Here is a 15,249-nt window from a genome sequence, read left to right on the forward strand (position 1 = left end):
TCTAAGTGCACAAAGACAACTACCAAGATGTTGCTTTCACAGTACAGCAATAAAATTGCATGCAAAGGTCACTCAAAAGTGTGAACGCTCATTTACAGAACTCCCATAGTAAAAGCTACAAATTCTAAATTTGATCCTTGACAACTAGCCTAAAGAACCTTGAGATTGAAACCCTTCATTATTAAATTTGAAACTATAGGGCTTTTAATCTTACCAAGGCTCTGATTGTAACTCGCACCATCAGATAGAACTCTCGTGTTAGAGTAAACTCCAATTCAATGTAACCACCGAATAATCAGAAGCACCTACTATGAGTAAATGGCATGCAATTTATCAGTGGAGAATTATTCTACAGTTGAGCTCAAAAACGTCCAATCTAGCTATTCTAACAGTAACTTATCAATCTCTGCTCTAATCGCAATTTTTTTCCAAAGCCCAGAACCCCAGCTAAACACATTAACCATTAACCATATAGATATTAATGCCATCAATTTTAACATTAACGAAAATATTTTGACAAATTCAATTTAGAGATATTCAAGGCCAATCACATACAAAACCTTAATCAAAATTGCAATTAACTTTATCCATCTCAACAATTTAAATCCAAGTAAACAACATCAGAAATCCCAGATATTTAGAGCTGAAATTAAACAATTTTAACCCTCAATATACCTCATCTATATGTACAATTCATGGCCATTAAATGTAGCAAATATATCATTAAAGAAGAGTTGGATCATTTGGCAATCCCAATCCGACAGACATTGCATTAAATAGACGAGTTTAGAGATTTCTAAATATAAAATGACAGATTTTCAGAAATCCAGTGTAACGATGGCAAAATACCGAAGGCATTAACAAAGTATAAGCCATTGCCACTGATAATTATTGTCCATCGCGACAATTTAAAAACCCAGCGTATAATGTGAAAATGCTATGCAACTTTTTTTAACCTAATGTTAACAAAATGAATCTATAATGCCAATTAAAGCCCAAAATTAACTTAAGCCTCCGCTTTCTGATAAACATAAGTCAGACCACACTTGCCACAATAATGCCTGTCGAAATGATTGGCCATGAAAGTCCCTGCTCCACACTCCTGATTAGGGCATTCCTTTCTGAGCCTCTGAACCTTGCCAGAGTCATCCACCTTGTAGAACTGCAAAACAGCCAACTTAACTTTCTTCTTCTTGTGCTTGATCTTCTTGGGTTTGGTGTAGGTCTTCTTCTTTCTCTTCTTCGCACCTCCCCTCAAGCGAAGAACCAAATGAAGAGTCGACTCCTTTTGGATATTATAATCCGCCAGCGTTCTTCCATCCTCCAGCTGCTTTCCAGCAAAGATTAGCCTCTGCTGATCAGGAGGAATACCCTCCTTATCCTGGATCTTCGCCTTCACATTGTCGATTGTATCAGAGGACTCTACCTCTAGGGTTATTGTCTTACCAGTCACTGATACATGCAAAAATACCAAAACTTACATTAAAACACTAAGGGAGACGAGAATAAAAAAAAAAGTAAGAAACCACACATAAAGAGAAAAACAAAGCAGATGGGCAATGAAAAATGGTATGCTGCTTGCAGAACAACGAATAACAAATGAGCATTAGAACCATGCCGCTAAAGACAGAGAGGGGGCGAGATTATTTACGAGTTTTCACGAATATCTGCATCTTGAGGACTCACTGCTCCAGAATCGTTTAGAAGCCACGGCTACAAGCCCTCTCTGTCAAAAACCTCTCTCGAAACCCTAATAAATCAGCTTAAAGTGATTCAAATAATATGCAGCCACTGCTGAAAAGCTCGCACCTGAAACCCTAAAATCCCTTCAAACCCTATTATTTTTATTTTTATTTTTATTTTTTTTTATGTAGGGTTCAGACCTGTAAGGCGGCCCAGCCAGGCGCTTGCAAGCTACCAACCAGCGAAGGCCACCACATAGACTTTTTAGGAATCGCATTATAGCTAAATCCATAAATCTTCATTAGTATGCAAAGGCTTGCAATTTGACGGTTACCCTTGCCTATCATATTGACGGTTTGTTCATTTCAATGCTTTTTATTTTACGTTTTATAAAAATTATTAGTTATCAAAAAAAAATTAATCAATATTATATATTAAATATAAAAGATAAAAAAAACTAATATAAATAATATAGTTTAGTCAATACGCTATTTTTGGAACTTTGTTTTCCGAAATTGAAATTTTGAGTTTGTCGGAAAAGCTGTCAGTTTGGCTGAAAATTTGTAAATCCTTTTGTTAATTATTTACCAGCGAATTTTTATCTCACTCCATTTTTAACTCTTTGATATTTATTAGTTGTTATATCCACTTTTAAAAAAAAATTAATATAATAATTACTTGTTCATGTTGATCTCTATTTATTTAACTTTTGATTTAGATTTTAGTTTTTAAATTATTTTAATTTATTTTTTATATTAATTTAGTTTTTTTTTTTTTTATATTGTTTTTTAGTTTCTATAATTTATTTAGTCAATAAATAGAATATTTGTTAGAAACATTGTTATTTTTTCATATTAGATATTTTAAATGATTTTTTTTCATATTTGATAAATTGAATTCAAATAAATAATATTTATTAATTATTTAAAAGATTTTAGTAAATATTATATTATTTAAATTAAAATATTAATAATCTAATTATGTATGATTATTATTTTCATATTTGATAAATTGAATTTAAATAAATAATATTTATTAATTATTTAAAAGATTTTAGTAAATATTATATTATTTAAATTGAAAATTAATAATAATCTAATTTGCTCACATAAGATTATATTTAAAATCTTCACTTTTAACTATTATTTTTATCTTCCTATTTATTTAAAAAATAATTACTTGTGATTTCCCACATTAGCTCATGTTGTGATCTTTATTTATTAAACTTTTGATTTTTAAAATTGATTTAAGTTTTAGTTTTTAAATTATTTAAATTGATTTTTTATATTAGTTTAGTTTTTATTTAAATATTATTTTTTAGTTTCTATAATTTATTTAGTCAATAGAATATCTGTTAAAGACGCCATTATTTTTTCTTCTTTTTTTCTTTTTGGATCTCTTATTAATTTTTCATAATAGATTTTTTAATGGTGTTTTTATTTGATAAATTAAATTTAAATAAATAATATTTATTAATTTATTTAAAAGATTTTAGTAAATATTATGTTATTTAAATTAAATATTATTAATAATTTAATTTTTCACATAAAAGTATATTTTTAAAAATAATTTTATTATCGAACATCTATCGACTTATCGTTGCAAGCACAAAAGCATGCAACTGATAGTTAGTTATTATTTTGAAATGTATTATTAGTTGATAGGTTATTGTAAGTGGAGATCTAACTTAAAACACATGTGGTCAATCTAGTATCTATTAAATGTTTAAATACATCTTGAAAATTATTTGTCAAGTAGTAAGTGAGGATCCTTGTGTAATGTGCATTTTATACAACATTGATCGCAATAATTCTTTTTCGAGTATTTGCAATCTTCATTATCTGGATTAGTGAAATCTTATGTTGGATTGTCTTTTAGGCAAAAATTTATGTTGAATTAAATTGTCTTATGATCGCCTACGCCCTCTATAAGTATATTGTGTGAACGTTGTAAATAGTATTCACACCACCTCTCGTCATTTTGAAGAATTGTTGGAATCTTTCATACTAGATTTGTCTTCGATTTGTCTTTTCTACTAGGTAGCTCGATAAATTACCTCTTCTGGTTATTCTTGAGGGTTTTCTTTTATGAATGATGAAATTATTTTTTATTATGGGAAAAGTAGGTTTTGAAGGGACCCTGAAACCCTTTTCAAAGAGTTGAATGATGAAATTCTTATATCTTACTTTGTTGACAATTATATTTCCCCTTTACTTGTTGATGCATTGAGTTGTGTATGGTTTAATGGGTTTACTTAGTATGGGTTGTGATGGGACTCAAAATTGCGTCACCGATTTTGAGTACCATTCTAAATTTTGAAGTAAAATTGAGCCCTTATAAGCGCTTTTAATACGTGTGTACCCAACTGTCACTTTGAGGCCTCTAAGATGTTTTATGTTTCTAACACCTTTCATTTAGCATGTGCATGCATCCTATGATGATAAATTTTCATTTTGAATCATTTCATGAAGTGTCATTTTGAGCATTGTTCAAATCTACATTTTGCCCAAGTGTGAAACAGCAACAGAAAGCCTAGTTTGCAATTGAATATCTTGCACCCAGTTATGTTTCATGACTCACCACTTTGGGAGTGTTTAATATGAATATCAAAGACCCTATGTTTCAGTTTTCAAGTCGTTTCAATATGTTCTGACTAGGTTTTGAATACCTCAAAGTTGGTTGTTTAATGTTGTCATGTTGATGCATATTTCTCAGAATTCTACGACACCCTGTTTGACCAATTATAACTTTGACACACTTGAACAAAATGACAAAATTCTTTTTGCATTGCATTCCAAGGGTCAAAGACGTGATATGTTCCAGATTTGAGCTTATGATGAATCTGTTTGACTAGTTTTCAAACTCGATTCCAAATACAATTTTTGATGTTTTACTGGTGTCTAAAAGTGCAGATTGATCGGTAGCCCTCTTCGAGATTTCATAACTCTAAATCTGTGATAGATGGGACTAAATGGATTGTATCACTATGTTCTACTATGAAAATACTTTAAGTGTGCTAGTTCTCGAGTCTTGATCAATCCATCTACACACTTTCCCAGGTCCATTCCATTTGTGAAAAACATTGTTTTGCCAATGTTCCCAGTTTTGCAATTATGAGCACCTAGCTTTGTACGCTTGCCAAATTCGCCCAATTATTCGTCATGAGCCCAAATCATAGATTTATACTCTCCTCATGATAGTAAATTAATAACTCGGTTTTTGTGCCCCTAAGTGTTCATTTAACATGTTTTTAAAGCCAAAATTGAACGCATTTTGTTGTTTTCTGATATGTTTATTTGCAGATAGTTTCAAGTGAGCAACTTTGATGGTCAATATCTTTTGACCCAGATGTTATCATGACACAAAATTTGATAGGATACAAGAATGTAGAGGAGAGAATTAGTGTGTTTATTTTCAAAGCTTAGTTAGATGTTTTTGTCAGTTTTGAAAGCCAGCCCATAAGCCTTCCTATCAAAGAATCACAGTTTGCAAAAACAAGGTAAACTCAGTTTTAAATGATTAATCAGTGGTCAAATTTGATTTTAATCAATATCAGGTGTTTATTGGATCAGTTTGAGATATCAGGTGTTTCAGTTTCAAAAAAAAATTAGTTGCACCCACTTTGGGACCTGACTAAATCTATCAGAGCTATATGATATCTTGTAGAATGACAGTGTATATGGGTGATAAATAAATAGGCATGTCTTCCAAAGTGAAGATGTAACATCTAACACCATTTGGCATAAAATATGATAGAAATATTCACTTGTTTGATGTTGAATATAAATTGTGACTTTTAAAGCTTCGGGATTTTAAGAGGGAAAACCATACTGAAATATCCTAGATGTCACATTTATCAATGTTCTCATGGTATAATGCCTAAGTCAACAAGACAACAAACACTACTTGAATCCAATAAAACAATGGACAATATGGAACAAAATTTGACTTTTCTAGAGCCATTTCATACAAATGTTGGTATGCAAAGAAGACCAAGCACTATTATGCAAGAGCAAGCAAGTGGAAATGTTGAAAGTAATGGAATAGTAGATACAGAGGTCATTATGTTTGGTGAAAGCAACCTCTGCCAAGTTCCATCTATTCCAACTGATTATGAAACCAAGTTATATATGCAATAGGATGCCAAATTAAATGTTGATTTTGGTGAAGGGAACAAGAACACATCATTTCTAGCCTATGATCATGATCTAATAGCCATTGATAGAAATCAAGCTTCATACACAACTTGTGAATCATTGTGGCGCTTGGAATAAAACATAATACTCTGACTATGACTATTGGAACTGGTTTTTCAGACATAACATTGCACATCAAAATTGATATCCACATGTGACTTAACACAAACCATCTCAAAATCTATACCAATGGTATTTGAAAAGAACGTTGGAAGCCAAACATAAGACACTAGAGATGAAGAAGAGAAAGCATGTGTAACGCCAAAAAAAAACAAAAGATTGAAGTCAAATAGGAATGATAGACATGAACAACCCGATAAAACTTTAGCATACAATCTCCATTCAGCTGAGTAGAGACATTCCTGGAAAAAATGTCACTTCGTCTTCAATAGACACATGCAGAACAATATAATGGAGAAGGTTGAGGTATACATGGGGACACAATAAGTCAAAGTCAATGGAGCATATTGAAAAGTTGTTGATTGACCTCCAAATCCTATTGTGCAAAATCTGATTTAAATGGTGCAACGGGAATTGGATCCCCTTACTCTTTAGTTAGTCGTGCCAAATCCAAATTTATGTGTGGGTTTTCAGTCATGAGGCTAGCATAAAGAGGAAGCGCTAGTTTTGTGTGAAGATAAAGACATTAAGATGACATATGATGAGCAGACGAGTCAATGGTGTTGACATAGGCACCAAGTGTAAGAGGCATTTTTTCAAATTTTCTTTGAGTAGATTAACATGACCAATCCACTGTAGTTGAAACTGGATGAATAACATGAAAAAACATTTTTTGGATGGCTTGATCTGAGGAAGTCATGCATCTTTATGTCGCCATATGGAAATTCTATAATTTATTGCCAAGTTAAGGTTTGAGTAGTCCCAACAAAGATGCATTTGTCAAGAAGTAGGGAGCACATCTAGTGGTCCACCCATAGCTGGAGGAAGGATCATGTGAGTGTTTTTCAACTAGTAGCTTATCTCCTTGCCCCGCATTATATTCATTATAGGACGAACTCTACATTTGCATGTGGATGGGCACTTGAAATGAGATGCTTGTAGGGGTGAAGGCCTCTAATATATGGCCTTCGAAGTAGCGTAATGCATTTCTCTCCCTCATCAATTAGTGGATATCTATCTCCAACCCAAATGGAAGCTACATATAGTGGGACAAAGCCCTATAAGGAAACATTATTTTTCTCCAAGCAATGTGTGAGTGGTTAATAAATGAAGGAGAACAAACTATGCATCAACTCTGTTGGCTCCTAGTAGCCTAGAGCGAATTTCCTAGTGGGAGTTATTGTTTGATTAGGATTCCTCTACATGCACAGTCCTTTCTCCGTGAGTTCTAGCAGTTGATTCGATCTATTCCATGGGAATTAAGGAAGCACCCCTGGAATTGAATGATGAAGGAGATTCTATAAGATGGAGACTACCTTTTGCTCCATTGACGTTGAACTGAATAATTGGTGGATTGGTGAAGAAACTTGATGAGGGAAAAGGAAGAAACCCTTCAAACTTTTTATCCCACTTTGAACAGGTTGGGAGTCTATTATGTGTTTAAATACCCCAGCGCTCACTATCATAGTATCTTTAAGAAACAACACCTTTTGAAGGCAAGACAAGTGACTTGCACATGTGGTGCGCCCATGGACAGCTGGCAACAACATAGAAGAAATTTTGAACCAATGTGCAGGTGATAGATGATGATGTCAACAAACACATGGTGGCAGATGGATGAATCAGGAGGTGCCACATAGCATGAAAATCAAGGTGGGCCTGAATCACGTGTTTGCAGTAGTTAAGTCACGGTTAGGCCTAATTGTGGCAAGGGTTCAAAATTGACAGTTAACTACCAGTTGTGACATCGTCAGTTAAGGAAAATGGCTCTAAAGGTGTGAAATGCTTGTTTCATGCAGTCGCAGCAGTTAGAAGCCAGTTAAGCTTAACCGTGGTGATGGTGTGATCGTGGTTAATGCACGATCGCAGTAGTTAATATTAGGGTGAAGAAAATGGTTGTGAAGTTGCACTCAAGATGTGGGTCCTGCTTGGTAAAATTGGCCAATGAGGATGTGCCACATGACGCCCAGGTTGCAGGAGGAATAAGGTGAGATATAAAATAAGAAAATTCTAAGAGATATTAAAATGAAATATGAGCACTCATTCTTAGGAATTTGGAAATTTTAAATAAATTTGATTATAATCCAAAGTTCAAACTTTATGAATTTTTAAAAAAATCAACTTTAAAGTGTTATGTTCATGACCAAGGGCTAGTTTTTTCAAATGCACACTAAAGGCCTTATATTTTGCCAAAATATAGAGTACAATATACTATTGGAAAGGGGATAAGATGAACTTTTTGAATCTACAGCCATAATATGTATATGTATTTAATGGTAAAAGTTATAAGCATATTTGTAAAAATAGGAGCATTCTCAACAGAATAGGTGTTTTTCATGATTGAGCTTCAAATTTAGTTGGAAAGAAAATAGTAGAGTTTATTGGCTCCATATTTGGGGAAAATCTTCCTAAGAATATCATTTTACCTCTAAAGTCATTGAGAATTCAGTTTGGCATATGTTTTTAGCAGCAGATCTAGCATCTTTTTCAATTGGTGTTTTCTCCATCATTTGGGTAGTTCCTAAAGCATTTTTCAAACTGAATGATGAAGATCTTATTTTCAGTTGAGGGAAGAGAGTAAAGAGAAGTTTTACATCAATAGGTGGAAGTTCTTCAAGTGGACAAATGGCAACATCATAACATATTTGGGATTTCTTCCATTCTAGTTAGTCTCTTCTTTTCTCTTTCTCTAGGGTTGTTGATGGTTGGTTGCTTTCCAGACTAATGAGTAGAGCTTTAGCTATGATCCCACCATTCATGCCCAACATTTCTCTCTTATATGAACAATAGTTAATGAAATTACAGAGATAGTTCCAATCTATTCAGTTGTTTTATGAGTCATTTTCATGCATCCTAGTGTATTTGTTTTAAGGAAATAAATAAAATGCAACAACAAGTTTGTCTTCGGTCTAATTCTTGTCTCTTGTTCATGTTGTTTGTACTCTTTTGTGGTTTGTGAACAAAGAGCACAAATATAGTTGCAATCTATTTTAGGTTGTATATTTTGGTATTTTTTCTTATGATTCAAGGAGTCATGTAAATGCTTGATTTACCTTAATGGGGTTGCAAATTTCATGGAGAGATAGGTCGAGTATGAGATTCAATTTTGATGCAGATGTGTAATTCACAAAGTGATAGGATGGATCTGGAGGTTTGATATATGAGATATATCACTGATATCCAAGGATGTATGTTTGTGGTTTGTGGAATTGCCTAAGATAAGGCACTGATTAGCTATAGGATCTATATGTTTTGTTGTTCATGTCTTGGTTTTGTTGATAATCCAACATATTAATCAAAGTCTTTTCCCTTTTTGTCGAAGAATTGAAGAGATTTACCCTCACTTAGTTAATCAAGTTCACAGGTCATGATTTTGGCTATTTCATGTCTATGTCATTTGGATAAGCATAGAAGATTTAGGGGTTTTCATTTTCTAAATATAGATTTAGATTTATGGTTTTGGGAACTAGTCACATAATAGAATCTATAGGTTCACCTGCCTAGGTCTTGTAAAGCCTGAAGAAGAAGGAGTATAGCCTTATAGTTGGCCCCGATGTCTGAATCAATATGTTGAACATGGGAATTAGCTGCCCCTAGATGTATTTGTTCCTACCATTGGGTTATTCAAAAGTTGTTAATTTGGGAGCCAACAAAATGGTGACTCTACTAGGGATAAGGTTGGAATAAGCCTTATTAGAAGGACAAGAATCTCTGGTATAATTTGTATATATTGTTTCATATTATCAGTTGTAGTTTGCCCATCCAAGTAGCCAACAAAATGGTAACTCTACTAGGGAGTATGTGAAGAAATTCATTGTTAAAAGTACTGGAATCTTTGGTATAAATTGCATATTTCAGTCATGTATCTCAACTATGTTTTGCCCATTTGAGTTAGCCAACAAAATGGCGACTATACTAGGGAGCTGTATTGAATTTGAATAATAAGAAAACCTTGAGAATTTAAAAAGATTCAATACAACAAGGTTGTTATGTGTTTTTTATTTCTTTTTTGAAGATTCATGTCTCCTAGTGGTTACCTTATTTACGACAATAGTACTTTGAAAGTTGAATGTAAATTGCATTGTTACTAAGGAACTCATCATCAATCAGTTCAGTTGGGTAATGTTTTGAAGTGTTTTTGCAAAGTTCAGAGTCAAGAATGATCAAAAGTGTTTGTTCTCTTTTCCAAGTTTGTGAATCTCCAAGAGTGGTTTGTTGATTTGTATATTTTTCCTACAAACTAACAGTCTAGTTCAGATTTGTCAAGTGAAAAATTATGTTTTAAATCTTTCTCACAAGTGCAAGTGGTGACTCTAAGTCTCTGTACCAGTTTCCTAGTTGATTTCATATTAAAATTTTGAAGGATTTTCAGTTTGTGTGAGCAGATCTGAAGCTCTTGCTAGTAGTTCTTGGAAAAGAAGTTGTAAGTTCTTGATTAGAAAGTTTAGGTGTTGTATGCATATGTTGCTGTAAGAAATTAAAATGTTAGAAAGACAATCATAGCAGTGATTTATTTGTTCTCTTCAAGGAGGTGGCAGCTCTACATGGTTTTTATTAACGGTGTGAATAAGTTGAAGTTTGCACCCATACCAAATTAGCAGATCGAGTTTCAGCATCAACACTTAAGGTATTTTGATTTTCATGTGTTCTCTTTTCATAAAATCAAGTGAATAAAATGTTACCTCTATTCAGTGATTTTTAGCACTAGGAGAAAGAGGTAGTTAGAAGTTTTTATTTCAAAATGGAATCATATCTCAGATCTAAAGTTAGTTTACCAAATTATGAAAGTGTGATTGAAGAGGTTGCTATGTTGAAAAAGGAACTTTGTTGTTAGCTTATTACTTTCATAAGAAATGCAATAGGAAGTATAAAAGGTCAAATTGATAGTCAAGTTTATATGAAGTTTAAGTTAGAAATCATGCAACTTCATTTTTCTTTAAGACCTAAGGAGTCTTCATGGCCTATTGTTTTCCTAGATAATTTTATGCCTGATTCAATTGATTGGCCGACACATTTGAGATTACAAAAGATTTTTCATGTTGAAGATCTTTTCAAGAAATTTGAGAGTGATTTGAGTAACAATGAATTATGTATAGAATCCTCTTATAACAAAAGTGAATGTGTTGAAAGTAATAGTGAATGTAGTGAATCCATAGATGACGATAATGTGTCTTGTGAATATGAAGAGATGGATTCTAAGTCTAGTGAATTATATGATTTTAGTCAGCAAGATGAAGATGGAGATATAATTGAAAATGAGAATGAATCAAGTGACAATATGTATGAGAATGAAGAAAGTTCTAACAACAGTACTGGTAATCCTTCTTGTGTTGAGGTATTGTGCAAAGAAGATGAAATGTATTGTGATAATAATTCTAATTTTTTAGATTTTTATACTAAAGGTATTGTTGCTATAAGTTTTTCAGATCATTTGTATTATGATCTTAGCCAAGAAGAATAGACTTGTGATGAAATCTTGTTGAATATTGATGAAATTTTAGAATTATTGGCTCATGATCTTGAAAGGTATGCAAACATTTCTTCAAATGCTCATGTTGTCCTTTATTATGTTTTTTTCTCAATATGAAGTCCTTTCCCCAAAGTTTGATGCTAAAAGTGGTATAAAATCATAACATTCTTTGTCAAGTTTTGGAGGTGTATGTGATAATAGTTCAAGTGTCAATACACATAATGACTTGTCTTATGTGGGGAATACTATTAGGGAGAAACTTGGTACTATTTGATATTCTTTTCATGCTAATGATAGTAAAGTTGGTTTTGATTATTCATATGATGAAGAGGAAAAGGCTAGAAGTTTTAAATATGATTATGAGTTTTTCTTATGTGCTGATAAATCTTGTGATGATAAGATTGATGAGTTCAAAGTTCAATCTAACAAATTGCTTGATGAAGATTATGATTGTAATCAACATATTATATATGAGCACTTTCATGATAATTTTTCAAACTTGGTGACTAATTAGTTGTTTGAATGTGGAGAAGTTTCAACGTGTGACAAATTTGATTGGATGAGTGACAGGACTATAAAGGACGAGAAATTAGATTTTATGTACTCTTCACACTCGGTTACACAAGGTGAGCTACGAACTCTTGACACATGCAACTTTTTGAATGAAGTAGAGTATGAAACCTTTGTGTTTCCCATTGATAGCATGCATTATTCATATGTTCATGAAGATTTTTAGTTTGATTCTAGTTTCTATGAGCATGATGATTCACTTTTTCATAGTTAGCATGATATTGAAATAAATTTTGATTGGTATATGCACTATGAGAGTGAAGAGAGTAATTTTGTTTTGTTGAGTGAACTAAGGAAGAATGTTGATTTTGTTGGTTAAACTAATGAGAATATTTTTTCCAGCCTACCTCCTGAAAGTGGAAATGAGAATCAAGTATATGACAGAGGTAAGAAGTCTCGGGGCCATCATTTGTACAATTTAGGAGTAGTTTTCTTGCTTTCAATAAAGTTGTTTGAGAGAAATGTTTTGAGTGATCTGCTTCCTCCAAAGATTTGAATCCTTTCCATGCCTACAAGGGACATGCATCCCCAGACAGAGCCACCGATGGGACTTAAAATTGCATCCCAAATTTTGAGTACCATTCTAAATTTTGAAGTAAAATTGAGCCCCTATAAGTGCTTTTAATACGTGTGTACCTAGCTGTCACTTTGAGGCCTATGAGGTGTTTTATGTTTCTAAAACCTTTCATTCAGCATGTGCATGCATCCTATAATGATAAATTTTCATTCTAAATCATTTTGTGAAGTGTCATTTGCATTTTGCCCAAGTGTCAAACAATGACAGGAAGCCTAGTTTGCAATTGAATATCTTGCACTCGGTTATGTTTCATGACTCACCACTTTGGGAGTGTTTAATATGCATATCAAAGAACTTATGTTTCAGTTTTCAAGTCATTTTGATATGTTTTGACTAGGTTTTGAATCCCTCAAAATTGGTTTTTTACTATTGTCATGCTGATGCATATTTCTCAAAATTCTAGGAAGCCCTATTTGACCAATTATAACTTTGACCCAGTTGACTAAAATGAGAAAATTCCTTTTGCATTGCATTCTAGGGGATAGAGACATGATATGTTCCAGATTTGAGCTTATGAAGAATCTATTTGACTAGTTTTCAAATGTGTTTCCAAATGCAATTTCTAATATTTTACTGGTGTCTAAAAGTGTAGATTGATTGGTAGCCCTGTTTGGGATGTCATAACTCTGAATCTATGATAGATGAGACCAAATAGATTGTACCACTATGTTCTACTTTGAAAATATTTTAAGTGTGCCAATTTTTGAGTCTTGACCAATCCATCTGCACACTTTCCTAGGTCCATTCCATTTGTGAAAGTCATTGTTTTGCTAATGTTCCCAATTCTGCAATTTTGAGCACCGAGTTTTGCACGCTTTCCAAATTCACCCAATTATTTGTCATGAGCCCAAATCATAGATTTATACTCTGCTCTTGATAGTAAATTAATGACCCAATTTTTGTGTCCCAAAGTGTCCATTTGACCTATTTTCAAAGCCAAAATCTAGCACATTTTGTTATTTTTTGACATGTTTGTTTGTAGGTAGTTTCAAGTGAGAAACTTTGACGATCAATATCTTTTAACCTAGATGTTATCATAACATGAAATCTAATAGGGTATAAGAATGTGGAGTAGAGAATTAGTGTGTTTATTTTCAGAGCTCAGTTAGATTTTTTTGTCAGTTTTTTAAACTAGCCCATAGGCCTTCCTGTCAAAGAATCATAGTTTGCAAAAATAAGATAAAATTAGTTTTAAATGATCAATCAATGGTCAAATTTGATTTTAATCAATGCCAGGTGTTTATTGGATCAGTTTGAGATATCAAGTATTTTAGTTTCAAAAATAATTTAGTTGGACCTACTTTGGGACCCGACTATATCTATAAGAGCTATATGATATCTTGCGGAATGATAGTGTATATGGCTAATAAATAAATCGACATATTTTCCAAAGTGAATATGTATCATCTAACACCATTTGGCATAAAATCTGATAGAAATATTCACTTGTTTGATGTCGAATATAAATTGAGACTTTCAAAGCTTCAATAGTTTAAGAGGGAAAGCCATATTGAAATTGTTGAAACAATTGATTAATTGCGTATTGTCTTTGATGTTACACAAAATGTCATATCATTACTAGTCAGTGTATGCCAAGCTCACTCGATCGTTGAAGATAGTTTTCTGTGTCTACAAAGCATTCGAGAGCTTGCCTAGTTTAGAAGACAGTGTCTGTCGAGTTCACTTGGGAGACAAAGGAAAGTTTGCAAAAGATGAGTGTTAATTGAACTCACTCAGTCAATGAAGGAAATGTTGGATGGAACCAGTGTTAACTGAGTTCACTTGGTTACCAAAAGAACTTTGTGAATATGTAGTGTTATCTGAGTCCACTTGGTTAACACAGGAAAATTATTTCTAAGTTAGTGTCTACTAAGCTAGGTCAACTAACAAAGGATTTTCTTATTTTGGCATATTGAGTTCAATTGAATTGTTTGTTGGTTCTAGCCAACTAAGAAGATGAATATTATTTATTCTAAATTATATTTGAGCTGACTTGACAAAAGGAAAGATATAAATATAAGGTCAAGATGAGGATTAGAATGTGTGGATGTGATGAAGAATGCATGGATGATAATTGAAGATTTAATGATGTTAAGAGAAAGTGAATTAGAAGGATAAGTAGAATATCCTTGTGGAGTTGAAAAGATACATTGGATCAAGAAGGATCAAGTATACAAGCTAGAATTGAGATTTGTAATCAGCAATTCAGTTGCATTAGAAATTAGTTCATCTCATTGTTACTCTCTAACCATTGTAGTAGTGATCTAAATATCTTAACAAAGTTGGCTTAACAGTTATTTGTAAATCCTCTAACGAGGTGACAATTCTATTGAATTGTCAAAAGACCTCTAATAAGGTCACTCCTAGCAGGGTGATTAAATCCTTTAATAGGATCACACCTAACAATGTGTTTTGTAACCTTTAATAGGGTTGGCTTCTAATAGGGCTCACTTCAGAAGAGTGAAAATCAATAACTAGTTGCAATTGGTGGTTTTTCCCAAATTGGATTTCCACGTTAAATATTGGTGTCAATGTGTTCATGCTATTTCCTTTATGTGTTTTGAAACTAAGTTAAAGTAATGGTAATTTTAGATAACATCTTAAGATATGCATGTTAAGTATTTGCCAAGCAA

General features: G+C 32.7%; 1 protein-coding gene across 1 annotated transcript; it reads right to left on the reverse strand.

The window, feature by feature from the left end:
- Positions 1–696: 696 nt before the first annotated feature.
- Positions 697–1,770, reverse strand: LOC149547486 (ubiquitin-ribosomal protein eS31 fusion protein). The gene is made up of 2 exons (XM_089791663.1): positions 1,652–1,770; positions 697–1,452 (listed from the first exon to the last, which is right to left on the reverse strand). Exons 1-2 carry the CDS (start codon positions 1,671–1,673, stop codon positions 1,007–1,009), a joined length of 468 nt encoding a protein of 155 aa, XP_089647789.1. The 5' UTR covers positions 1,674–1,770; the 3' UTR covers positions 697–1,006.
- Positions 1,771–15,249: the final 13,479 nt, after the last annotated feature.

Source organism: Cupressus sempervirens, chromosome 7 (assembly GCF_028749045.1).
Source record: "Cupressus sempervirens isolate cs-2001-9-10 chromosome 7, ASM2874904v1, whole genome shotgun sequence".
NCBI lineage: Eukaryota > Viridiplantae > Streptophyta > Pinopsida > Cupressales > Cupressaceae > Cupressus > Cupressus sempervirens.

What these genes read in the sequence shown, in the direction of transcription:
- LOC149547486 (XM_089791663.1), bottom strand. Translation starts at nt 1,673, where the DNA reads ATGCAGATATTCGTGAAAACTC. An exon ending in GCAGATATTCGTGAAAACTC is followed by an intron (nt 1,453 to 1,651) that starts GTAAATAATCTC and finishes TGCATGTATCAG; the next exon opens with TGACTGGTAAGACAATAACC.